Source organism: Dryobates pubescens, chromosome 11 (genome assembly GCF_014839835.1).
Source record: "Dryobates pubescens isolate bDryPub1 chromosome 11, bDryPub1.pri, whole genome shotgun sequence".
Taxonomy (NCBI): domain Eukaryota; kingdom Metazoa; phylum Chordata; class Aves; order Piciformes; family Picidae; genus Dryobates; species Dryobates pubescens.
Genome location: NC_071622.1, coordinates 13,362,453 through 13,390,176, shown reverse-complemented (window position 1 = coordinate 13,390,176; position 27,724 = coordinate 13,362,453). Strand labels below are relative to the sequence as shown.

The 27,724-nt window shown below is 44.8% G+C and overlaps 1 protein-coding gene across 3 annotated transcripts in view; it reads right to left on the bottom strand.

Moving 5' to 3' along the window:
• Window positions 1–27,724, bottom strand: part of SMG7 (SMG7 nonsense mediated mRNA decay factor) — a 66,400-nt gene that overhangs the window by 28,049 nt on the left and 10,627 nt on the right. For all 3 annotated transcript variants that reach the window (XM_054165643.1, XM_054165645.1, XM_054165644.1), the window contains exons 2-8: window positions 12,171–12,202; window positions 9,875–9,992; window positions 8,778–8,910; window positions 3,977–4,148; window positions 2,281–2,352; window positions 1,112–1,262; window positions 26–161 (exon numbers count right to left, since the gene is read on the bottom strand). In XM_054165643.1, the coding sequence (XP_054021618.1) occupies window positions 26–161; window positions 1,112–1,262; window positions 2,281–2,352; window positions 3,977–4,148; window positions 8,778–8,910; window positions 9,875–9,992; window positions 12,171–12,202 (814 nt within the window). The remainder of the gene's footprint in view (window positions 1–25; window positions 162–1,111; window positions 1,263–2,280; window positions 2,353–3,976; window positions 4,149–8,777; window positions 8,911–9,874; window positions 9,993–12,170; window positions 12,203–27,724) is intronic.

Sequence of the window (27,724 nt, the reverse complement as noted above, 5' to 3'; positions counted from 1 at the left end):
TAATTGCTGTCTTGTTAGAACTAACCTTGAACTGTTCCTCCAGCTTTTCTCGAAGAGGGCTCAGCTTCTCCAAGCTCTTACTCAGGTACACATGGCCATGGAATTTAATGAATGCCTTGATGAAGTCAGACACGCTCCATCGAGTCTTCACCTCATCACGACTACAGTCAGAACAGAAATACCCAGCGTCAGTCTCTGGAATGGGACACAGCTGCACATAACATTACAGGCCTTGTCTATGGAGATTGAGGAAGAAGGAACATCCATGCAAAGCTGCTTGCACAGTATGCTTATTTCCTACATTCACCATTCACACTCAGGAGCATGCCAGACACAAACTATTCTTTGTGTAAGGAGGCTCTGACTGGACATGGGTCAGAGAATCCCAGCATGGGAGTTGGAAGGGACCTCTGGAGATTATCTAGTCCAACCCCCTGCTAAAGCAGAGTCACTCACAGCAGGTTGCCCGGGATCACAGTGTCCAGGTGGGTTTGGAATCTCTCCAAAGGAGACAAGCCCATAGCCTCTCTGGCCAGCCTGCTCCAGCACCCTCACAGCAAAGACGTTTCTCCTCCTGTTCAGATGGAACCTCCTGAGTTACAGTTTGTGCCCACTGCCCCTTGTCCAGTCACTGGGTACCACTGAAAAGAGTCTGGCCCCATTCTTTTGACCTCCACCCTTTAGACATTGATCAGCATCGATCAGATCCTGTCTCAGGCTGCTCTTCTCCAGGCTAAACTTCCCAACGTGTCTTGGCCTTTCCTCCTCACAGAGATGCTCCAGGCCCCTCAGCATCTTTGTAGCCTCTGCTGGGCTCTCTCCAGTAGTTTCCTGTCTCTCTTGAACTGGGGATGCTAGAACTAGACACACTGCTCCAGATGTGGCCTCAGTAGGGGAAGGTAGAGGGGGAGGAGAACCTCCCTTGATCTGCTGCTGGACATACTCTTCTGAATGCACCCCAGAAGACCATTTGCCTTCTCAGCCCAAGATACCACTAGGTCCAGGAATATCTGTTTCTACTACCAAATATGAATTACTTCTGACAAGGCAGCTACAGTTGGAAGAAATCTCTTCCATTTCATGAGAGCAGAAATCAGTTTGCTTGTCTTACCTTTCCAGTGCTTTAGAAAGTGCTTTTTGTAGGTTAGTGGAGGCAGCTGGGAAAGGAAACTTCACAGCAATGCTTCTGCAGTAGTAGAAAATTGTGGTCAAGTGGTCTCCTTTGGAGGAAGCTAGAATAGCCAACTGATTATAAGGCTGACCTAAGGGAGAAAAAGACAAGTTGTCCAACAAGTTGTCATAGAATAAAGCATGGTCATTTGAAAAAGGAGCACAAGGTCATAAATGCTTCAATAAACCAGGTTCAGATTCATCTGCTGGCCATTCTTCTCCAGCCTGGTATCAATACCACTCACATGAAAAAGCTTCTGAATTTGTGGTGCAGCATTTTTTGGCAGGGTGGTGGATGAGGGGTGTGGGCTTTTGTGTTTGGTTTGGGGTTTCTTTTTACACATATACTTGAAAACCAAACAACAAATATGGCAGAAGATTTCAGACCAAATAAGAAGATACTGTCAAAACCAGGCTTTCATCACCAACATATTTTATCTTCATCTATCTGGACATAATTCACCTCATGAGGCAAATCTAATTGTCAACAAATGTTCATCTGTTTTGCCTAAAGAGTAAAAATTTTACAGTTAGAATATGAAATATTTTTCTGTTAGAATAAAAAAAAGTTGAATTCCTGGTTTCAGAAGCCTGGCTCAAAAATTATTTAATCTTCTCTCACCATCCCCCCCATTTTAAACCACTGTAAGCCAACAGCTAACAGCAAGGCTCCTGAACTAAATAAAGAAGCCCTTCATTAGCATTAGGGCTACTAAATTTACAATTTTAACTACTAGACTTTATAAACTGGCATGTGAATAAAACCACACAAAAAAACCCCACACTGGTGGGGGGGGGGGGGGGTGTCCTTCATTAATTGTACTTGGTAACATACAAATCTAAACTAGTATAATTAATACAGCAACAGTGAAGCCTTGAGTGAAGCTGTGCATGACCTTCTTCACTCCTAAATCTTCAACATAGACATAGACCAGGCAAATAGTTACTATTTAAATGATTTACTGATGAGCCAGGCTTTGTTGCACCATTGTTTGGGGTACTTGGGGAGAGAGGTTTACATAGAATCCCAAGTTTCCAAGTGCCACACAAGAAAAGCAATACCTCAAATCTTCCTTTGGAATCATAAACCTAAAGGTATCCCAGACTCACCATTAGAAGGGACAAGCTGAGCTGCGTGTCTGTAGTAAGACTCTGCCTGGCTGGTCTGATTCCTGTAGCGAGCTAAGAAAACAACAACAAAAAAGAAGTTGAGGAATGAAACTCAACTCTCCTGAACTTCCCTTAGTAAAACCCAGCTAACCTGGAGAGAGGTTTACTATTCTACATTTAATTTTGAGGCGGTTGTTTTGCCTCTGCTTTGCCACTGCTTATCAGCTCTTACAGAATCACAGAATTGGTTGTTGAAAGAAATAAGATCATCAAGTCCAACCACTCTCTAACCCTACCGATTTTGATGCTAACCCATGTCCCTCAGCACCACATCTCTGCCTCTTTTAAACACGTCCAGGGATGGGGATTCAACCACCTCCCTGGAGAGCCTGTTTGCCTTTGAGAACCCTTTTAGTAAAGAAGTTTCTTCTAACATCCAACCTAAACTTCCCCTGGTGTAACTTGAGGCCATTTCCTCTTGTCCTATCACTTTTTACTAGGGAGAAGAGACTGACCCCGACCTGGCTCCAACCTCCTTTCAGGAAGTTGTAAAGCATCAGAAGATCTCCCCTCAGCCTCCTTCTCTCCAGAAATTTAGAAAGATGCTGTGCCAATAACATCACATGGAGACCTACAAATATTTTTGCCAATCATCAATTAGACCTACTTTTAGGTTGTTCTAAAAGCAGTTGCAGACACCTGTTAAAAGAGAACTTTATAGAGGACATAGTTCTACTCTAATCAACAAGGAAATAAACCTGTTGAAATTCATGTAAAAGGAAATCATGTTTATGGAAGGATGGATTTCTACCTGTTGCCTTTGTATTTAAGTGGAGTTAGATAATGGTTGGATTCAATGATCTTAAAGGTCTTTTCTAACCAAAATGATTCTATGATTCTAAGGTTTTCAAGCAGTGTTGTCAAATGGAGAAGTACACCAACCTGATGCAACAAGATTTTGTAAGTTACTGGTGTGAACATGTCACTATGCCTATGAGCTACAACATGATTAGTATGCTAGAAGGCAGATTCTAGTAAATCACTAGAAAGCTAGTGATTAACTGTCTCCACACGTTAACGTGTAACACGGTAAGTCCAACAGCATTATTTGCCAGACCTTCCTCCCTGCAGCAATCACCAAATATACAATCACAGAAACATCAGTGAGTGGTCTGGGTTAGAAAGAACCTTGAAGATTATCTAGCTCTAACCCCCCCAACATAGGCAGGGACACCTTCCACTAGACCAGGGTGCTCAAGGCCTTAAGACAACCTGGCCCTGAATACCTCCAGGGAGGGGGCATTCATGACCTCCCTGGGAAACCTGTTCTAGGGACTCACCACACCAACTGTAAAGAATTTCTTCCTCATCTCCAGTCTACATCTGCCCTCTTCAAGCACCAATCCATTCCCTCTCATCCTATCACTACAAGCCCTTGTAAAAAGTCCTTTACTGGCTTTCTTGTAGCCCCCTTTGGCTGCTGTAAGGTCTCCAGAGTTTTCTCTTCTCCAGGCAGAACTGTCCCCAACTCTCCCAGCCTGTCCCCACAGAAGAGGTTCTCCAGCCTCCTCTGGACCCACTCCAACATTTCACTCAGCTAATGACTACTCATCTAGCAGTTGTCCACGGTATGCACAGATCCCTTTTTGTGAAGGCTGAAGTCAATGCCCAACCTCTTTTTTCTCCCCAAACTCACCAATATCTCCAAGATGGACAAGGCAGTGCTGGCAGATGTATGAGCAGGAGCTAGACTGCGGCTTCACTATGGCGCTGGTGTGCGTCTGTTTATTGCTAATGATTCCCAGTTGGGAAGACTTCACACGACATGGCAAGTCAACATTAAAAACTGTGCACAATTCCTGTAATAACTAGAAAAACAGGTCCAGCTTAGCAGCAGTGAGAGAAGCAGAAAAGCACTTAAACAATAGACAAAACAGCATCACTGGGAGGAATGGATTAGCTAACAACTTTGAAGTGAACAAATCCAGGTTATGCAGAATCCCAGCATGGTGAGGGGTTGGAAGGGACCTCTGGAGATCATCCAGTCCAACCTCCTTGCTAAAGCAGGGGTATCCACAGCAGGTTGCCCTGGATCACATTGTCCAGGTTGGGTTGGAATCTCTCCAGAGAGGGAGAGAACCCTCTCTAGGCAGCTCCAGCAACCCCACAGCAAAGAATTTTCTCCTCCTGTTCAGATGGAACCTCCCAGGTTTCAGTTTGTGCCCTGCACCAGGTACCACTGTAAAGAACCCAGCCCCAGCCTCCCAGTCCCCACCCTTTGGCTCTTGCTGCCTGACGTGTCTCAGCCTTTCCTCCTCACAGAGGTGCTCCAGTCTCCTCAGCATCTTCATAGCCTCTGCTGGACTCTTTCCAGCAGTTCCTTGGGCTCCTCACTTCAAGAGAGATAGAACTAGACACAGTACTCCAGGCATGGCTTCACATCTCTGTCACATTCTCCATATGGAAGTCATCATGATTCATGCCAAATTATTTTGCTCAGAACCACAAAAGTGAGTTTTACTTTGGTATGAAGGAGCTCTGCATCCCAAACTCATAAGCAACTCAATTGCTAGGATACATAAATTATTATAGATTCATGGAATAGTTTGGGTTGGATGGGACCTTAAAGAACAGCTAGTTCTAAGTACCCTGCCATGGGCAGGGATACGTCCCACTAGACCAGGTTGCTCCTGGTCTCATCCATCCTGGTCTTGAACACTTTCAGGGAGATGGCATCCACACACTCCCTGGGATGCATCAGTGGAGACTGACTGTCAGACATCTGCAAATTTTGTTGCATTTTCTGGAGGTCTTTTGGTGTTTGATTTTGTTTGTTTGTTTTGTGTGTTGGGTGTTTTTGGGGCGGAGGGGGAGGGGATTGTTTGGCTGTTTGTTTTTAAAATAGGACACCCCAGAGCAAAGTATTTTTTTCCTTCTGAGGAAGTGGCACCATTCTTTGAAAAAAATGGAAAAGAATACCATTCTTTTCCAAAGCAGTTTGCTAGAAGTAAGAAAAAGCACTACCTGGCCTTAAACTTTAGAGAGAAGCCAGAACAAACCCAAATTTGTCAGCGACATAAGGCAATAGTGGCCAGCAGCTTGGTGCCTGAGTTGTCAGTAAATGTTTGTGCTGAAAGAGTGACTCATCCAAAAAAGGGGGCATCAGCTACTTCACCAAATATCTCAAAAGCTGATTGAAGGAAAACCTGAAATTTCCTGTTCTAATTATGTTCTAGAGACACGTTCTAGTGGTGACTTTGCAGTGCTGGGGCAAAGGCTGGCCTAGATGATCTTGAAGGTCCCTTTAACCAAGGATATGCTGTGATTTTGTAGTTAGTTCTTCTGAAGTAACCATGCAGCATGGAAAGGATGTGTTTCACTGCGTTCCAGGGGTAAAAATGCAAGTAAGAACTGACAGAATTTCTCCCAGCTGGGAACATTCTCATTCTCCAAATATATCAGACCTGCAGTTCCACATCCAGATACAGGCATACAGAACACCCAGACTTAGAGATGCAAGCTCTGCCAAACGCTAAACACGCGATGAGGTGCTTCTGCTTGCTGCAGAAGGTGCTTTGTGTTACACCTCCCTCCCTTTTTGCTGTCTTTTATACACCAGATAGAAATCCCCAAACGAGAGGGATCTCATGGATGAAAGCTGGATAAAAGAGAGCAACTTGACATCTTCCAACACACTGCATTAGGAGAATTCTTGCTCTCTTTCAAAGGTGTCACTTACGCAGGCCTCGCAGTTACAGAACAGGAATCTTGCCTGAGCGAAATCTTTAGAGACTGAAAATGGGACAATTAACATCACAGTGAACAGAGAAAGACAACTCAGTCTGGGGTGTCATACACAAAAAGAGCAAAATTCCCTGACACACTGCAGGGGAGAATGAGGCTTTTGCATGTCAAACAGTAAAGACAGTAGAAAACACTTGGCAACCATGTCATGGCCTGTCAAACCGTCTGCTTCAAATATAAAACTTTCCAAAAGACAGTACCAGAGGGAGAAAAAAAAAAAAAGATAACCACACAGGTTCTGGAAAAGAACCTGAGGTTGTCTTGCAGATGTTCAGAATCAACTCAGGAACTGATAGAGTAAGAATGACCTACTATCACAGTATCACAAAGGTTGGAAGAGACCCCAAGGATCATCAAGTCCAACCTGTCCCAACAGACCCCACAACTAGACCATGGCACCAAGTGCCACGTCCAATCTCCCCTTGAACACCTCCAGGGACGGTGACTCCACCACCTCCCTGGGCAGCCCATTCCAATGACGAATGACTCGCTCGGTGAAGAACCTTTTCCTCACCTCGAGTCTAAACCTCCCCTGGCACAGCTTGAGAATGTGTCCCCTCGTTCTGGTACTGGTTGCCTGGGAGAAGAGACCAACCCCCTCCTGTCTACAACCACCTTTCAGGTAGTTGTAGAGGGCAATGAGGTCACCCCTGATCCTTCTCCAGGCTAAACAATCCCAGCTCCCTCAGCCTCTCCTCACAGGGCTGTGCTCAAGGCCTCTCACCAGCCTTGTTGCCCTTCTCTGGACACGTTCAAGTGTCTCGATGTCCTTCTTAAACTGAGGGGCCCAGAACTGGACACATCTGGTAACCCAAGCATGGTGCAGGCTAGCCATGAGAGAAAGTTTAGAGCACTACTTGAAAGAGAGGATTCAACAGTGACAATGCTGCTGAAGCATACAGCTAACAAGGGGGGAAAAGGAAAGAAAGGCAAGTTATCTTTATTAAGGCCATTATCACACACTGATTCTTATTGTTCATCATCTACAAGTAAGGCATAAACACATGACTAGGAATCACATCTCTTTTGCAATTAACTGAAAACCTTGCAAAAGGTCCTTACCTCAGGAGCACTCAACAATACACTTTTTCTTAAGGGGAAAAGTTCCTACAACTGAACTGAGCAATCCTAAATAATTGTTGACAAAAATACAGAATTAAGACTGAAGGTGTGCTTGTAAACCTGGGGAAAGATTGAGAGCAGCCCTGTGGAGAAGGATTTGGGGATAATGGACATGAGCTGGTACTGTGTGCTTGCAGCTCAGACCTAACCATGTTCTGGGCTGATCCCCAACAGTGTGGGCAGCAGGTGAAAGGAGGGGATTCTGTCCCTCTGCTCCTGAGTGGTGCCACAGGACACCACAGCAATGATGGGAGGGATGGAAGCCCTCTTCTCTGAGGGCATGCTGCAGATGTTCAGTCTGGAGAAGAGAAGGACCCAGGAAAACACTCTTGTGGCCTTTCAGTACTTACAGGGGCCAATCAGACAGCTAGTACAGGCTTTTTCACAGGGCCTGTTGTGACAGGACAAGGGATGATGGTTTGAAACTTAAAGAGGAAGATTCAGAATGGATGGAAGGAAGAAATTTGTTTACACTGGGGGTGGCGAGACATGGGTACAGGTCTCAGACACTGCCACAGAGAGGTGGTAGATGCCCAATCCCTGGAAGCATTGCAGGTCAGATTGTTCAGAGCTGTGAGCAGCCTGCTCTAGTTGCAGACATCCCTGCTCATTGCAGAGGGGTTGTATTAGGTGACCTTTAAAGGTTTCTTCCAACACAAACTACTTTATGTTGTAAATGCTACATAATTCTCTTGGGGCCAACTACCTTACTTAGATGCAAGTTTGTTGGGCTTGGGCTTTTTTGTGTGTGGTGCTGTTACACTCAGACATTACAATTAAAATACAGAATTCTTCACCATCAGTGCAGAGACCAGAGTAAATGGTGTTAAGGAAGACTGCAGAGTCAAGGAAGACTAGACCTCCTGATAGCCAGGTGATTCAGATAAAAACTAGCTCAAGAAGGCTACAAATGTACAGCCAGAAAGCAAGAGACTAAGAGCAGGGAAGTATCATTCTACACTTCTCTGCTGCTTCATGTTGCCCTGAGCAGTCACAGCAGACTACTTTCTGTAAGAGACAAAATATGGGGCCAAACAGACCTTTGATCTTACCCAAAGCAGTGAGAGATAGGATGAGAGGAAATGGATTGAATCTTGAGGAGAGCAGATTTAGACCAGAGATTAGAAAAATTCTTTAGTGAGGGTGATGAAACACTGGAACAGGCTGCCCAGGGAGGTCGTGGATGCCCCCTCCCTGGAGCTGTTCAAGGCCAGGTTAGATGAAGCCTTGAGCAACCTGGTCTAGTGGAAGGTGTCCCTGCCTATGGCAAGAGGGTTGCAGCTAGATGATCTTTAAGGTCCTTTCCAACCTAAACCATTCTACCAAACTATAAATGAATGAATCTATGAATCCAACATAGCAATTAGTTTCCTATGCTATGGAAAGAGAGTTTACCTACTCTCTGACCCTAACACACTTCCTCAATGAGACTACAGGCTGCTATAACATTGGAGCTCACCTCTCACAAGCAGCTGATGGCACAGCACAGGAGCTCTTAATCTTAAAGCTGAAGCACATTTGCTTCCAGACTACCCAAGTATCCCACAGCCAACATACATTTTGCCACTCACCTGTGTGTAGAAGCCACTAGCTGCCTCTAAGAACAGAGAGAGGTTCGCCTGAACTTCGCTTCGATTTGGATTTGCTCTATTTTTCGCCTGACCCTGCAGCGTCGTGATCTGGTTTTTAAAGGCATGGTTCCAACTGAAAACAAAAGAAACATTTGCTTTCTTACTTTGGAAGCACCTTTGGCAGATGGCACAAGCAACAGGAAAGAACTATTTTATTACATGGATTCAGACAGGGAAATGAACATACAAAGTCAGGCAGCACTCAAGACAAGAAATTATGTTCAGCAGAGAGGCGCCACCTTTCCTCACCTCTCTGAACTAGGGAGCTGGATCCTCATACACCACAGTTAACACTAACAGCATTAGTATCTGCATGAATTTATTTTGTTTTAAGATGCATAGCTCTCTCTTCTGAAAATAAAATGTAGGGTATAAAAATTCCAGTTCAAAAAACATTCAGCTTCTGGAGGCATAGACAGGACATCTTGCTTCCCTCAGAGTGCTGTGAGAGCCACATGCTTCTCTTAATGAAATCTGTTCCAATTCATGTGTGTATCTTAAATAACAGAGAAGGGACTCCAGGTATGGAGAAAACCCATCAGGATCTTCCACCGATACCGAGGTGTTCATGGCTCATGTTGAAAAGTTGTCTCCTCACACTCCTCCTTCTGCCCAGCCCTCTACCTCAGAGTGTTTAAAGTGAGGGTCTTAAAGTGAGGGTCTTGGGCAGCTAATCAGTTCCTGCTAGACCTTGCTCAAAGTTCCAAATGATTACATGGGGCAAGTTTTCTCCTTTCTATAAAATCCAAACTTCAGCCCTCCCATTAGAGCACAAGAAAAGCCATGGTTTTTTCCCTCCCTCCCTTCCATATGGCTCACCAAAACCCACCCCTGAAGGACACAGCAGCCAGAGGTAAAATGCTAACACACTGAATGCTTTTCATCAACTCTGCAGTGCATCCACCATGCACAGCTCTCATTTTAAAGGAAAGATGACACCCATTTCACAGGATATAATTGGTCTTCTGAAAGTCTCAGGTTTTCCTGCTCTTCAGCCCAGATGACACATATACATACAAGATTATTGAGGTACTTACAGGTCCTGCTCCACCTTTTTATCTAAAGCATATTCCAAATCGGTCACTAGCATTTTCTGATATAAGTCCTGTAGAGCCTGTCTGGATGTCCAGACTTCTGCTGGACCCAGCTTCGAATCTGAACAACAGAAGAACAAAGACAACAGCTTTAGTAATACACAGACTTAGGGAATTATTCCAACTCACTTTTCACTCCCCCACCAATAGAGAGAACATAGCACAGTGTAAAATATTACTGCAGCCTTCTGGTATTTGAAGGGGGCATGCTACAGGAGAGCTGGAGAGGAACTTTTTAGAAAGGCAGGTAGTGACATGATGAGGGGTAACAGCTTCAAACTGGAAGCAGCTCAATTTAGATTAGACATCGGGAGAAAATTTTTCCCATGAGGGTGGGGAGACACTGGAACAGCTTGCCCAGAGAAGCTGTAGAGGTTCCAAGCCTGGAAGCATTCAAAGCGAGGTTAGATGGGTCCTTGAGCAACCTGGTCCAGTAGGAAGTGCTCTTGCTCATGGCGGGGAGGTTGGAACTAGATGATGTCTAAGCTTCCTTCCAACCCGAACCACTCTGATTCCATGATCCAACATCAAAAAGCTGTTTTCATCACAGATTCATCAGAAAAATGTTATGCAAGAACTACACAGGGACTGGGGATTAACTGGTCACTGATCAGTCAGGAGAAGACCAGAACTAGACATGAGCACAATTACGCTGCTGCTGGCAAGTTAAAAACAACAAAGCAGATAGAAAACGATTCTCCACAAGTCCTAGAATCATAGAATCATTTTGGTTGGCAAAGGCCTTTGTGATCATTGAGTTCAACCATTATCTAACTTTACCAAGGCTGGGGCTAACTCATTAAGCACCAGAATTTCTTGGCACTGGATGAACGTAGGAAAAATAATCAAGTCCATCAAGGGATGCTTAGCAGGACAGTCCCCAGAGCAAACCCTGTCAGTATTTAGGAGAACACTGCAGGCAAGTACAACTGCACGGTTAGCACTTCCTGACTCCTTGGGAGCCACTAAGCATAAATGCAAATACTGCTCCCTGCCACCCTGAGTTAAACAGTCTGATTTCCCACACTTTGTAAAACCAGCAACAGGTCTTATGAGGAGCTGTGGTGGCTTGGCCCTGGCTGGGGGCCACATGCCCACTAAAACCACTCTATCACTCCCCTTCTTAGATGGGCAGGGAATAGGGAAAACACAAGCAGAGGCCCACGGATCAAGGTGAGAGAAGCCAAGGGAACTACAGTTGGAGAAATGGAAGCTGAGGGGAGACCTTGTGGCTCACTACAACTTTATGAAAGGAAGATGGAGCTAGGTGGGGATTAGTCCCTTGTGCCAAGGAACAAGTGACAGGACAAGAGGAAATGGCCTCAAGTTGTGCCAGGGGTTGTTTGGGTTGGACATTAGAAGAAACTTCTTCCCTGAAAGGGTTCTCAAACACTGGAACAGGCTCTCCCATGAGGTGGTTGAATCCCCATCCCTGGAGGTGTTTAAAAGACACAGAGATACGCTGTGGATGGACATGTTTTAGCACCACCCTTGGAATTAGATAATGGTTGGACTCCATCTTAAATTCTATGATTCTATGACCTGAGCTGGGGGTGTGGGAGCACAAGGGATGGGCCTCACTCCAGGGAACGCATTCTGCTAATGGTGTAGCTGCTCCTACTGGGTCAGATGGATCCAGGCAGCTGTAATGTTCCTATGGGGACTACACCAACCTGCTACATGTACAATAAGGTGGTAAGCAAGGCTGAAGTTCATTATATAAGCTGCTTGCACTATGTGGCTGATACATTAATATAAACCATTTCCATTTGCCATAAACACACAGAGCTCAAAACATAGCCTGTAGCTTTTTATAGCATCTACAGGCTGCACTTCCATTACACATAACAGTGGTCAGATCAACATTTCCACCACCCATGTTTCTCAAGACCATCCAGATCCTTACTAAGACAAACAACAGAGGGTCCTTGACAGAAGCTAGCCTGGACAGGAGTCTAATCCCCAAATGGAGAATACAATGGGAGAGGAGAAGGGGGGTGATCTCCATCTCCAAGTGCTTTAACACAACCAAAGTCAACTTTAAAAACACCTCTGTTTTTAGATACAGGAGAAGGGGACACAGCTGTTAAAAGGCTATTTAGGAGGAGGAGGACAAACCTTTAACATCATGTGACACACTTCCCAGAGAATTCCAAGGAATGATAAGCATAAGGAACAGGAAACAAACCCCGGAATTAAGTATTAGCAGCTAGATCAACTGTATAATAAAGGCAATTACCTGTCATGTCAGCCTTCAGGACTTCTGCCTGCCTGCAAGAAAGTAATAAAACAATAAATTAGAAACAGACCGATCAAAATAATTGAATTCTGCCACGGGGCATTCATGCAACAGTGTGCAGATGAAGTGAGGCCACGTCTGTAGAGGCTGCCTGCAACCTACACTGCTATACTTTACCCCATGCAGTACAGATCTGAGCTACTGTGATAGGAATTCTCCTCATTCTTACCATGAACACTTCCCTTTCATTACTTTTTCCTGCTTAGCTCAAGTCCCTTCCAGAAAAAAGAAAAATTACCAACCACAACCTGCTTACATGACTTTCTAAGCTTTACCTGGCAGCATTCTAAGCTTTACACCGAGAGTGATAAGACACCGATCCAGGTTGCCCAGAGGTGGCAGATGCCCTATCCCTGGAAACATTCCAGTTCAGGTTGTCTGAGCAACCTGCTCTAGTTGCAGACATCCCTGCTGTCTGCAGAGGGGCTGAACTACACGGTTTTCAAAGATGCCTTCCAATCTAAAGCATTCTATGATTCTGTGGCCAACTACCACTCCTTTGCTGAACATCCTCTGCCAATCTCCACTGCAGGTAGAGGCCGGCAAAAAGTTTCTCAAATAAAGGAACATCAGGACACAATGCTCATTAAATAACTATTTATGAACAGTCATCGATGGCTGGATGGAGCAGCCATCAAGATACTACACTTAGGCACTGTTTCAGCAGTCCATAAAACTTCAAGGACCACTGCTGGCCCATCTGGCCAACAAAGAATGAACATAAGGCAGAGAGAGGCAGAAGGGACACAAGTCTGCCTGGTCTGGCTGGGTTTTGGTGGAACACATCCCTTTGCTTTTGCTACATTCAAATGTTTACATATACTTGCAGAGAGCAAGCTTTCCAAACCAGACATGGAATCCTCCTAGAGTATGAAATGCCCATCTCCACCTGCCTCCCTCAGCAGAAAAACTAGATGAAAGTCATCTGTGATTACATGAAAGTCAAATGCTAGCTTGGGAAAGAAGGAAGAGCTAGGCGAAAGCACCACCTAATCCCTAAAGCAGCTTCAGAACTAAGCATATTCTCTTTCTTGCCAAAGTGAAGTTGTGGTAACTGTAAAAATTGGTTTTTCAGGTTGTTCTGGGTTTTACTCACTGGCTGCAAATTATAGGGAAGGTTTTGAGATCCACATCAGGATTAAAAGATAAAGTAGTGCCAATGCCTCACTAGAAGATGTATATTTGCAAGTCCCTTTACAAAAGTTCTCTTTATTAAATGCAAGAATTATCTACACCATAATCACCACTGTTCAAGAAGCAATGGGATGCACCTTTACTTGAAGTTAAGAAGTGCAAGAAATAAATCTCTGCATCCCTCACCTGCTTTACTAATTTCATCTATTTAAGATAACTTCTAGTTTATTTCTTTCAAGGTGTCAATGAATTTTGTTTTCAACTCCTAATAACATCAAACACTCAAAGACTCTAGAATAGGCTGCCCAGGGAGGATGTGGATGCCTCCTCCCTGGGGGTGTTCAAGGCCAGGTTGCATGAGGCCCTGAGCAGCCAAGTCTGAGAGGTGTCCCTGTTCATGGCAGCCAGGTTAAAGCAGATGATCTCTAAGGTCCCTTCCAAGCTAAGCCATTCTATGAAGAAAAGATAATCCAATATTGCTGACAGACAAAAAAGTTAAAATATATATACTGTGTCACCAGAAAGCTGAAAGCCCAAGAAACGGGTCTGCCTCATCCACATGGAGGTAAGGACAGCAAAGCCCTCCCCACCACTGCATCTAAAGGATAGGAAAGAGCAGATCTTCTCCCCTCCCAGCTTAGAAAAGCTGATGAAGGATGGCAATCCAAGTGCTGCGCCTCGGAAGCCACTGCGATGCTGCCCTGCAAGTCTAGTCAAGCACAAAACTGAGCTGATCCTGCAGTGCTGTGACTTGGCAGCTGGAAATGCTGCTGCTCAGAAGGAAAAGCTGACTTGCTCAGGTGCTCAGGTCTCTTTTCAGAGTGACCAGCCAAGTTAACAGAGTTTGGCTCACACTTTGAACACTTGCCAGTTGTGCAAACATGTCTTCGAGCCGAGATCATGATCTGTGTTGCCAAAGCCAGGAATCCTACTGAGAGGCTCAGCCCAAGCAGGAAAAGCAGCACTGCTCTGGCAAAAACGAGCTGAAAATCCTCCTCCAGGCAAAAAGCCTCTGCCTTTTAAAAGGCCAAGAATCACTTCTCTCAAAATTACTTGTGCAGAACTACGGCAAGTACTAATCTTTAAAGGGGGAAATACACATAGCACCACCATAAAGGCTTTCTTTCCATAAAGTTGCCTGGAGAATTTAGACAAAGAGAGCCTCAGCCCTTCCATCAGGACAACCACTGACAGATGCTCCCTAAGTGTATAGCCCTAGGAATACGGCTGGGGCTGAACTTTTACCAGAAAGATTTCTTTTAGAACATACTTTTTGGAAGACAGGACTCATGGGCTCACAGAACAAAAGCCTTCAGGGCCAAACTCTTCTCTAACAGGAAAGCAAACTGTCTTTTTTTATTTAACAAGCTTGCAACACCACCACCATCCATGGAGGTGTTTAAACGAGGCAGAGATGTGGTGCTGAGGGACATAGTTTAGCACCAGCCTTGGTAGAGTTAGAGAATGGTTGGACTCAGTGATCTTACAAGGTCTCTTCCAACCAAAATGATTCTATGATTGCAACAAGATTGTCCCTAAACATTACATATATATATACACACACACACATGTGTATGTATATATATATTAATTTCAATACTTCCTTGAGACCAAAGGGATTAATGAAGCAAGTCTAACAACAACATGCTGTTTCTCACTTCCATTTAAAACCAACTTTGAAATAAACCAGCTTTATCAACCATGGCTAAGCCAGGATGAGAGAGGGCAGCATGGGTACCAAACCCCTTCTGCATTGGTGACACGATAGCAGCGCCATGGTGGGGGATTGGAAGGGACCTGTGGAGATCACCCAGTCCAATCCCCTTGCTAAAGCAGGTTCACCTAGCTCAGGTTGCACAGGAACACAACCAGGCAGGTTTGGAATCTCTCCAGAGGAGGAGACTCCACAACCTCTCTGGGCAGCCTGCTCCAGAACTCCAGCACCTTCACAGCGAAGAACAGAAGCATTGTCTGTTCTTTGAGCAGGAATCACTAGAGAGCCTTTACTGGGGCTCAGAGACTCCTAGCGGGCACAAATCAGAGCTCACTGATAGCAGCAAGAGATTCTGACTCTGCAAATGGCTCCTTGTCAAACATCTTTTTAACACACCTTTTTGTTCCTATAATTTCCTGCACCTCCTCATACTGAATTTGCATTGTAATCACTCACTCCAGTGCAAAAATATGTTGCCTGCCAACTAACTTGGTACAACTTGCCTATCATTTTATCATTTCAAGAATATTCTTCAGCACCTCCTCAGAATCACAGAATCCTAGAATTGTTTCTCTAAGACCATCAGCTCCAACCACCCTTGCCCAGTTGGACTTAGCATTTCAGTCTTCAAGTTTATTCAATACTTGAAAAGTTTCAAACCTTTAAGAGACCGTGGTCAGGACTTTCTTTTGAAGTTCTAAAGGCATAATACACATTCGAATTTAAGTACACCCAGATGGCAAAGGAAACATTTCTTCTCTTCAGAACCTGGCTGTATGTGGAGTCCAGTTCTGCTGGAAGTCAGGGACCTCTGACACTGTTTAGCCCAGAATGAACCACTGGCTTTAGCAAAACAAGATGGAAAATTTTTTGTTTTCTGAGTTTTATCCTAAGAAGAAAAATAAAGCAAGTTGTTCCCCTCCAACTGCTAAACACTACAGAAAGGAAACCCCACAAACATGGGGATCACATTGAGAGGTTGAAAGGAACACCAAAAGATCATATAGTCACATTTACACTTTTACATTAAGAGAAGTTTGCTTAAACTCTTACTGAAAAGACCACACAAACTCCCTGGTTACCTACTCTATTGCTAAGTGATAGTCCAGGTTTTTTTGAATGCCAACCTAAGGCCCTTCCACTGCAAGGCAATTCCTCCCAACAGCGCTCCCAGCAGAGCTTCTGTCTTTGTACAATGGCCACTTGTAAACCCAAAGCCTTACATGCACACTCTGAGCCATCACTTCTCTCCTGAAGGCAAAAATGTGGACCTTCATAAACTTTTCTAATCCTTACTGCTACCTGACTTGGAATTCCAACCATAGAAACATTTTGGCTGAAGAGATCTTTAAGATCATCAAGACCAACTGTTACCCAAACACTGCCAGGTCACCACTAAACCGTGTCCCTCAGCACCACATCTACACAACTTTTCAATCCTTCCAGGGATGAAGACTCCATCACTACCCTAGGCAGCCTGTGCCAGGCCTTGACAACACTTTTGGGAAAGAAATTGTTCCTAAGAGCAAATCTAAACCCTTCCTGAGGCAACCTGAAGCCAGTTCCTCTCATCCTATAACTTGTTATAGGCCCTAATGGCCCCCACTTCATTCCAACCTCCTTTCAGGGAATTGTAGTGAGGCGATCTCCCCTCAGCCTCCTTTTCTCAGGGCTGAACTCTCCCAGTCCTCTGAGCCACCTCTCAGAAGACTTCTGCCCTAAACTCCTCACGTACCACTAAACTACAGGGAACTATTTTAACATTGCTCCCATAGCAGCTCAAAGTACATTCTTCAGTTCTGCTTCAATTCAAAGCACACAGCATACAACTTCCAGTTCTGCATGAACCATGCTGCCTCTGGAAGAGGGCAATACGAGTTCTACAGATGCACAGCTTTCCTAGCAGGCTTTGTTCTCAAGCACAGAAAAGCAAGTAAAATTAAGCCCAAGCTGTCCAAGCAGCAATCTTATGTTACCTCCACTAACACCCACCACTTCTGAAAGTCCAACTGATCAAAGTCAAGCTTCACTTATGCCACTTCCTCTCATTTACACAGTGAGCTCGAGCCAGGCAAGACCAGGCCCAACAAGTTCTACAAAAAAGGTGGGGAAAACACAGACCACAAAGTCCCCTGAACTCTGCTCTCCACCATACCTAAAAGGGAATTCCACTTGGTTTTCCCCTAGCAGCCCTGAAGCATCACCAGCTGTGTCAGTTCCTTTATCAAACTTCAGTAACACAACTCTCCCGAAAAGGAATTGGGGATTTAGAGCACTAAAATGGGTAATGAGTCCAGGCAGCTGGCCTTATAAAAGCAGTCAGAATCCAATCACTTCTGTGGATACTATACAAACTAAAAACCATATGAAGTGGTCAGGGTAGCTTCATTCAAAGCAGGAATTTATATTCCTTCACTTGTCTTCCCCCGAGGTACCTGCAGTAATTGTACCACAATGAAGTGCCCACAGCCTAGAGAGTCTTAGCAGGAGGTGACTGATCCAAAGGCTCATCAAGGGCACTGCCAGAAAGTTCCTTTTTGTCTGAAAGGGAAATAAAGAGAGAACACATGTAGAATAAATAGGCAAGCTTTTCATTTTGGGTGGTTGCCTTCTGAGCATTTTCTATGCTGGCATACTAAAAAGAAAATAAAATGCACTTGATTAAAATAAAATAATATATTCTTTTCAGTATCATTCCAATACATGGCAAGGCTCACACCCAGAAGGAATACCAAAGCAACAGCCTCAGTGACTCTCTTTTGGATTTTCCTCAAACAAAAAACTTCAACAAAAATTTATGAAGACTAATACCTCACTTTTAAACAGAATCACAGACTGGTTTGGGTTGGAAGGGACCTTTAAAGGTCATCTAGTCCAACCACCCCTGCAGTCAGCAGGGACATCTACAACTAAAGCAGGTTTCTCAGAGCCCCAAACCACCTGATCTGGAATGGTTGCAGGAATGGGGCATCTCCTACCTCTCCAGGGAACCTGTGACAGTGTCTCATCACCTTAATAGTAAAAAAAAATTTCCTTCTTTCTAGTCTAAATCTATTTTCAAACCATCATTCCTTGTCCTATAACAACTAGCCCTACTAAGAAAGTCTGCCCCCAGCTTTCTGACTGTCCCCGTTAAGCACTGAAAGGCCACCAAAGGTCTCTCTGGCACCTTCTCTTCTCCAGGCTGAACAACTCCAGCTCTCTCAGCCTGGCCTCACAGCAGAGGGCTTCCAGCCCTCCCATCATTGCTGTGGTCTCCTCTGGCCCCAATCCAACAGGTCCATGTCCCTGTGCTGAGGACTCCAGAGCCAGCCACAGCACCGCAGGTAAGGTCTCAGCAGAGTGGGGAAGATTTGTTTGCATTTTACTATACCCATGCTGATTCAGGGCAGGGGAAAGGAGTACAGAACACTAACAGCACAGGCAGTGAATATTCTACAGCATATTTAAGGGAGAGTTGCCTGCTCAGAAGCCTCAAAGCACCACGCACAAGACAGTACTCACATCAGGAGCTAAGCACTGAGCAACACTTAGTGTCTGATCTAGGCAGCTCCAGAGTTTAATGGGAAATAAGCGTTCTTCCATTCCGTTCCTAAGAGTAACCACTAACAAAACAGACAAAGCTCTACTAGCAGCTGTTAGACTCACTTAGCACTAATCCTTTACAGCTTCCCTAAAGGTTGGATTTTGAAAGACAGAAATAACTCTGACTTCCCCTGAACTATTTTGTAGACAGCAACTGTATCTCTCACTACCACTTGGAGTCAATTTTATAGTAGTCTTAGGATCATGTGCAAAACTAGCTTTTTATAATTCAGTCAAAGTAGCAGGGAACTTGTGGATGAACTTCACTTTCAGTATTTCCTTCACCTATTAATTCAATATCACCTAAATATAAAAAGCTTCAGACTGCAGCTCCAGCTAACAGCCTGCCACTAGCCAGGGTAGATTTTACGTCATTATACATGTATAGACTTCACCTTCTCACTTGTGTGTCACCTATGTACTAACAACTTTCCGCACTTTTTCTACATGGAACAAATTCTTAATGTCCTAGACTTGCCACCTAATTTAAATGATTATGGTTTTCACCAAGTGCTGGAATCACTTGCCTCAAGAGCAAGGCAGGTTTAGGTGATGTCAGCTCATACTGACCTAGCAAGAGATCTTCAAGCTGTGAGTCACTCAGTTAAATGCCTTTTATACCAAAAGAACAGTCTTCACAGATTATGGCAATGAAAAACACCTCCATCAGTACCACCTTACCATCACTTTTATGGGCTGACTAGTTTGAAGCTTCTTATTCCTGTTACAAGCAGCTGAAGTCAGGGCAGAGCTAATTTCTTTGGCCAGTGGCTTGATCAGATTAGAGCAGAGCTCAAAGCCACGCAAACAATTAATTCAGCATCAGTATAAATGTGTAAGTAAAAAAACCTGCATCTGCAAGCAGATGCTAAAGCAAGGCCCTCACCACCCAGACTCAAACTCTCTTCAGAGGGAATCCTGCTCTATTACTTTCTTGTTTCCACTTCAGCTGAGAGGAATGGGGAGAACCAGGGACACAGAATACAATTTTATTTCTAATCCCATCTTCACTCTTTCTTCTAGTCTGGACTCCATTAGAAGCAAGTCATAATAATCATCCTCAAAAAATAACCATCAAAAGCAACTTATTCCAAGTTTGATCAGAACTGACAATCCTCCTCCCTGGATAAGAGTACAAGTACCCTGGCAGTCAGCTCCACTCAAACTCATTTTTTGACTTGTTTCAAGCAAGTCAGTTCCTTTGTCTACAGATTTGGAAAAGATGTGTCCAACAGGTAAAAGCTACCCTAAGGGAAATGAAGACATGCTTACTCTCTGATTTAACCTACAACGAGGGAAATGGCTTGCATCAGGAACAGTGTGGCCAGCAGGAGCAGGGAGGTCATTCACCCCTGTAGGCTGCACTGGTTAGACCACACCTTGAGTACTGTGTCCAGTTCTGGGCCCCTCAGTTTAGGAAGGATGTTGACTTGCTGGAGCGTGTCCAGAAAAGGGCAACAAGGTTGGTGAGGGGCTTGGAGCACAAGCCCTATGAGGAGACATTGAGGGAGCTGGGGTTGCTTAGTCTGGAGAAGAAGAGACTCAGGGGTGACCTTATTGCTCTCTACAACTACCTGAAGGGGGGGTTGTAGACAGGCAGAGGTTGGTCTCTTCTCCCAGGCAGCCAGCACCAGAACAAGAGGACAGTCTCAGGCTGCACCAGGGGAAGTTAAGGCTGGAGGTTAGGAGGGAGTTCTACACAGAGTGATTGCCCATTGGAATGGGCTGCCTGGGGAGGTGGTGGAGTCACCATCATTGGAGGTGTTCAGGAGGAGACTTGATGGGGCCTTGGTGCCATGGGTTAGTTGTTTAGGTGGGTTGGATTGGTTGATGGGTTGCACGTGATGATTCTGAAGGTCTCTTCCAACCTGGTCTATTCTATTCTACTCTATTTCTATCCTATTCTATTTCTATTCTAAATATAATTGTCCTACCCTGCTCAAGCGTCCAGTGTTCAACTGCCTCCACCATGCTCCCTCTTGTTACAGCCTTGAGCTTGCACCAAGCACAGAAGCAAGTCTAAGCCTCGTTAAAACAGCAGTGCTACAAACATCAGTTAAATGCCTCAGAAACAGGATCCAGTCTGGGCAGTTGTTCAGGAGCAGCAATATGCCTGTCTAATCCAAGAAGTTGTAAAATTTGTCAGCAGAGTAACCTGCAAAGTAAGTACTCAACAAATTGTAGTTCTCAGATCAAACAAATATAGCTTAGAATAAAGGTACAGCTCTACGACTGGCTCATAAAAGCTCAGTTGTCTGGCCCACAGGTGCTAATTTGTAAAGGTATTTTTAAATACTATGCTGTTCATCAGCTTTCCTCAGAAAGTAAGGGGGGTTGGAAGTGACCTCTGAGGACCATCTAGTCCAACCTCCCTGCTAAAGCAGGGTCACTCACAGCAGGTTGTCCAGGATCACAGTGTCCAAGTAGGTTCGGAATCTCTCCAGAGAAGATGACTCTACAGCTTCTCTGGGCAGCCTGCTGGGCTCCAGCGCCCTCTCAGCAGAGAATTTCTTATCCTGCTCAGAGGAAACCTCCTGGGTTGCAGTTTGTGCTCACTGCCCCTTGGTCCTGTCACTGGGCACCACTGAGAAGAGTCTGGCCCCATTCTCCTGGCCCCTCACCCTTTAGCTATTGATCAGATCCCCTCCATCTGCTCTTCTCCAGGCTAAACAGACCCAGGTCTCTCAGCCTGTCCTCCTCACAGATATACTCAAGTCCCCTCAGTATCTTTGTAGCCCTCCACAATGACAGCTCATTCCCTCAAAAATATCCAGATTTTGGAGAGGGGAAAAAACCAATTAGAAAATCATAGAGCTCTGCTTGCTCACTATCCAGGAGGAACTTTTGGTAAGCACACAGAGGGTCATTAGTTCTTACAACCACAGTACCAAGCAGGATGTGAAAGGTTTGCATCCAAACTGTCTCACTTCCCCACGGTAATTCCCACAAGGCTCTGAGACTGAGCAAGGAAAGGCAAAAGAACACCAACAAACAAAAAATTCACACCCCAATAAATTATGCTCCTGTAATACTACTATTTTTTTCTCTTTCAAATCTGCTCTGATTAGAGTGCACATACCATCAAGTTTCAGCTGTGATTAACACACAGTAACACCAGCGCTCATTTGTCATAGCTACAGTTCCTGACTTCACTTGTGCTAAGGGCTGGAAATGGCAAATAACAGATTTTAAAGCAAGTGAACATCATTTAACTTCTGTTAACAGCTTTTGCATTATGAAAACCACATCCAGAGTTAGGGAAAATGCAGAAATCAGAGCACTGAGGTCAGATTCAAACCAGTATCATCACGTTAGTTTCAGAAAGTTAAGCTATTAAAGCCAGCCCTGCAGATAACCCAAGATCAGGCAGCAACACCAGCCCTTCCTGGACACTGTGGGAGACCTCCCAGGTAAGTTTTCAGAATTCAGTCTCAAGGCTGGTACTTACAGATTCAGTACCACACTCATGCAAGGCAGAGAAAACATTTTGCTTCCTCACCCATGTGTGGGGCTGATGAGCAGAGCACCTGCAGCTGGCAGGTCTAAAAAGGTGACATACACCACCCCTGGAAAGTCCACCCCACTGTGCACAGAGAGGTAAATATTTGTACCATGATAAGTCCTGATTTTTATCTCCAGCAGTTTCCTGATACCTTTAGCCTCCACTAATAGCTTAGGTCATAAAAACAAGATACCTTGATGATTTTTGGTGTTTTCTATGGCCCCACTTCCTCTCAATCCCTTGCTTTGAAATCATTCCTTGCCCAGTAGCAAGCACTGCTTCTCAGGCTCCAACGAGCTGAGAAAGACTTGGGATGGATGGAATTACCATTCCAGAGTTATTTGGAATGCAAGATGCTGTCTCTCTTGCTGAGCAGCAGATGGAGAACAAGCAAATATATAGGAAGTCACCATCAGAGGTGGCAGAAATAAAGCACAAGGAATCCCTGCTCATATTGTGCTTGCAGTAAGTTAACCACAATAAACGCAGTGGAGTTCAGCATCTGGAAATGTGCTTTCCAAGCACTAATACTGAGATCTATGCTCAGATAATCAAGACCTTCAAAACCATAAGGACTACATTTGTACACATTATCAAATGTGGTCATTCAACAATTGTATAAAGCTGGGGTTTGCCCAACCTCATTCATTTTATAAACTCACAATTATGTAAACATTACACAAAACACTGCCCATGCATAAATGGGACATACCCAGAAGTTTGAAAACAGCTCTTCATAATCAAGAGACTTTTCAGTGTGAAAGGACATTGCACAGTTTAGACAAGCTATGGCAACGCTCAGATGACATCAGAGTGTGCTCCTAACTGCAAGCTGCAGCTTCACAATTATTTTCAGTTCTCCATCTTGAAACTAAACACCACCCATGCTCCAAAAGCACAGCAACAGCACAAAGGCTCAGCACAGAATCAGAGAAATGTTTTGGTTGGAAAAAAACCTTTGACATCATCAAATCCAACTATTCTCTAATGCTACCAAGTCTGGTGCTAAACTGTAGCCCTCAGCACCACATCTCTGCCTCTTTTAAACACCTCCAGGGATGGGGATTCAGCCACCTTCCTGGGAAGCCTTTTTGCCTTTGAGAACCTTTTCAGTGAGGAAGTTTCTTCTAATGTCCAATCTAAACCTCTCCTGGTGCAAGCTGAGACCATTTCCTCTCATCATGCCACTTGTTAATTGGGAGAAGAGACCGACTGCCACCTGGCTCCAAACCCCTTTTAAGGAGCTATATAGAGCCACAATGTCTCCCCTCAGATTCCTCTTCTCCAGACTAAACAACCCCAGTTCCTTCAGTTGCTCCTCACCAGATCAGTTCTCCAGATCCTTCACCAGCTTCATTGCCCCTCTCTGGACCTGCTCCAGCACCTCAGTGTCCTTCTTGGCGTGAAGGGCCCAAAACCAAACTCAAGGTGTGGCCTCACCAGTGCTCAGTCCCTGCCCTGGTCCTGCTGGTCATACTACTACTGATCCAGGCCAGGATGCTGTAGACCTGGATGGCCACCTGGGCACACACTAGCTCATATTATGCCAGCTGCTGATCAACACAGTTTGTCTCTACTGGGCAGCTTTCCAGCCACTCTGCCCAAGCCTGGAGCATTCATGGGGCTGCAACCCAGGCACAGGACCCAGCACTTCACCTTGTTGAACCTTGAGGCCTCAGCCTGTTCATATTCCTTTGGAGATCCTTCCTACCCTCAAGTAGATCAACACTCCCTCCCAGCTAAGTGTTACCTGCAGTATTACTGATCATTCAGATCATTGATAAAGATTCTGGAGTGACTTAAAGAGAATCGTATCATTATTTTATGCTAATGGGCATTCAGTGCATCTTTACCAATAGTTTACAGGACTCCCAGTAGCTGCTCCCTGTTCTCCATCAGAAACACACAGGCAATGCTCTTTTGAACCACACTTTCCAACTAGGTAATTGTTTGGAAAAAAAACTTTCCCCAAGAAAGTATGAAAACTAGAAAAAGCAACAGGCAAAGTCTTCACCCTCCACAGATTTGATGCAGCTGTCACATACAGCAATTAAAAATAAATAAACCCCAAAAACACCTCACCAAAAAACCCAAGGCCTGGCCATTAAATTCTCACCTCACACCACAGCACCACCACTCTTCACTATGTGGACAGAACACAAGATACAAAGATGCTCATTCGAACTGGGGGAAACTACTGGGAGGGAGTTTGTTAATGAACATCAGATTAAACTTCTACTTTACTAACATCCAACTCTCCCACAGTCCTCTGCTGGTTCTCTTAAATTGAGGAACAGTTCACAGCCACATAAGCTGTCAAATACAAAACCCAAGGGCCCACTACCAAAGCACATGTAAATGTGTAAAGATACTCTCTGGTCTGTGTTCAGCTAAAGGAGCAACTATGACCAATCCAGCCAGTCCAGATCAAGCAAATTTTATTAGCTCAGGAGGAGAGAAGTGGCCTAGACACAGAGACATGTCCCTCTCTAGGAAGGGTGCACCTCGAAACTTGTGAGCCCTGTGGAACACAAACAGGTCTGGAGGGAAACCAACCTGGCTGAAGTGCTGCAGCACATTTGGCCAAGTCCTGCTGACCTCTGCAGTCGGCAGCAGGTCCAATCTGCCTCCAAACAGAGCTGCCACTGCTGTAGCACTCTCAGGTACTGCCAGTTAACCAGTAACCCACCCTTCCCATTTGGTTAGGAGCAAGCATCTGAGCAAATTTGTAACTTCCAAGGTTAATCCTGCTTTTGCAGATTACATGTTCTTAGAAAAGTAGCTTTACTTCAAATTTAAAACTCAACATCTTAAGACAGAGTCCTTTTCAGTCCTGTCATCTAGAGAAGCGATGTTCTGCCAACTAGAAATTGGTATCTGCTCTAGGAGTCAGGTATGGAAAAAAGTCTGGGTTTAAGACATCTTTACTGGACCTAAACTCCACAGAAAACAAAAATCTGAATGCAGTTTTCCACATTAGTCTCCCTTTCAACAGTCACACCTGACCTATTCAACTCACTCATTTTACCTCCTGCAGTGGCAGAGGAATAGACTTCACAGCATCCAGCTCCACAGCTGGACTAACTCATTCAGCCAGAAGATGGGTCTTAAGGCTGGAAAGATCCTCAAAAGTTTATGTAGCCCATTGCTCACCCTGATGTTAATGCTGACAAAAGTTTGCATTTCTTGAGGTCTTCCAGAGGCAGTCATCTCCATATCCCAAAGCAGCCTGGTCCAGCCACCTCACTACACCATTTCTGCATGGCACTACGTCATGCCTTAAAGAATCACAATGTACCATGGGTTTAGCCTCTCCAGCTCCTTTCTCCTACCAAATCCCTCAGCAAACATCACTAGCCTTGCTGAACCCACCACCACCTTCACAAGGTGTTCAAAGGGGCAATGAATGTCCTCACTTGGTTAGACTGAGACCACCTTTTCTATATCTTCCCCACACATTAGAATAACAGGATCACAGAATCACATTGGTTGGAAAAGACCATTAATATCAAGACCAATCATTCTCTAACATTACCAAGTCTGGTGCTAAACCACAGCCTTCAGCACCACATCTCTGCCACTTTAAAATACCTCCAGGGATGGGGATTCAACCACCTCCCTGGGGAGCCTATTCCAGTGTTTGAGAACATTTTCAATGAAGAAGTTTCTTCTAATGTCCATCCTAGACCTCCCCTGGTGCAACCTGAGGCCATTGCCTCTTATCCTATCACTTGTTCCTTGGCAGAAGAGACTGCCCCCCACCTGGGTCCAATCTCCTTTCAGGTAGCTGTGGAGAGTCAGAAGGTCTCCCTTCAGCCTTCTCTTCTCCAGACTAAACAACCCCATTTTCCTCAGCCACTTCTCACAAAACTTTTCTCCAGACCTTTCACCAGCTCTGTAGCCCTTCTCTGGATCTGCTCCAGCACCTCAATGTCCTTCTTGGAGTGAGGGGCCCAAAACTGAACCCAGTACTCATGGTCTGGCTTCAACAGTACTGACTACAGGGGGACAATCCCTGCCCTGGTCCTGCTGGCCACAGTATTTCTGATCCAGGCTAGGATGCTCTTGGCCACCTGAGCAAACTGCTAGCTCATGCTCAGCCAGCTGTCAATCAACATCTCCAGGCTTTTCTCTACTGGGCAGCTTTCCAGCCACTCTACCCCAAGCTTGGAGCACTGAAGGGCGTTGTTGTGACCAACATATTAAGCAAGAAGGGATGATGCTGGTAAAAGACTCAGCGTGTGACTACACCATTGTTGGCTGTTAACACTTCTGTGGTATTCAGGTTGCACAAGCCAGCTCAGCCCTGGCATTTCACGTTGCAACCACAACAGCTTGGATCTTGTCATCCAATGTTTTGTGTAGCACACCAGCAAGCCCAAAATTAATTTTAAAATAGAATAATTTTGGCATTGTATTTCAGCATTTGACAGTAAAGGATGGAAACAATGTAGATTAGGCTGCTCTGCCCCAAGATCTGAAATCCATACAGTCAACCTTCCTGCCATGGGCAGGAGCACCTCCTACTAGACCAGGTTGCTCAAGGCCTCCTCCAACCTGGCCTTGAACACCTCCTGTGAAGGGGCATCTACAACCTGCCTGGACAGCCTGTTGCAGTGTCTCACCACCCTCACTGTTAAGTATTTCTCCCTAGTATCTAGTTTAAATGTGCCCTCTTTACCTCTTTCTGATTTGTCATTCCTCAAGACAAGACGCTCTTGGGCTACAGCGCTTAACACTCCAGTGCAGAAGTTTCAAGTTGTGTAGTCCTCAAAGAATTCCTTCAGGCATTAATAGAATCTGCTGTATATAAAATATTATTTTATAACCATCTTTAATGCAGAGTGTACAGAATTTTACCTGATTTTGAAACAGTATCTCAAAATTCCAACTACATAACGTCATATCACAGGCAGCCATATGACTCCTTTTAGCATTCACTTCTGCTGTCTATCATGAAAGCTACCAAAATAGTCTGGGAGCTGCACAAGCAGCATCAACAAGCATTTGATGTCTTCATTACAAAGATACTGGAAATATCTTTCTGGATAGTTTCAAGCTTTAGAGGTTATTTTAGTCCTTGGTATCAAAACCAGGAGAAGATGAGTACTTCAGCTAAAGCTGGACTGCACTCTCAGCAAGCCACAATCCCCTGCAACTGTTTTGGCCTCAAGTCCCATAACTCCTACAGTTTACCTCAAAACAGAATACATCTCTAAAATGAAGTATTCAAGATAGGTTCAGACTGGGTGGAAAACTTGCCAGAAGTTCATGCCCTAATATGATCTGTGTGACATGCTCCTGTATTACATCAAATGAATGTTGACAATGCATAGTAGGCAGTTTATCCAAGAATTGTAAGACTGGTTTGGGTTGGGAGGGACATTAGCAGATCATCTAGTTCCAACCCCTGGCCATGGGCAGGGACACCTCCCACTAGACCACGTTGCTCAAGGTCCCATCCATCCTGGCTTGGAACACTTTCAGGCTTGGAACCTGCCCAACTTCTGTTCCAGTCCTCTCTCCAAAAGAACCTCGCCACCCTCATGGGGAAAAACT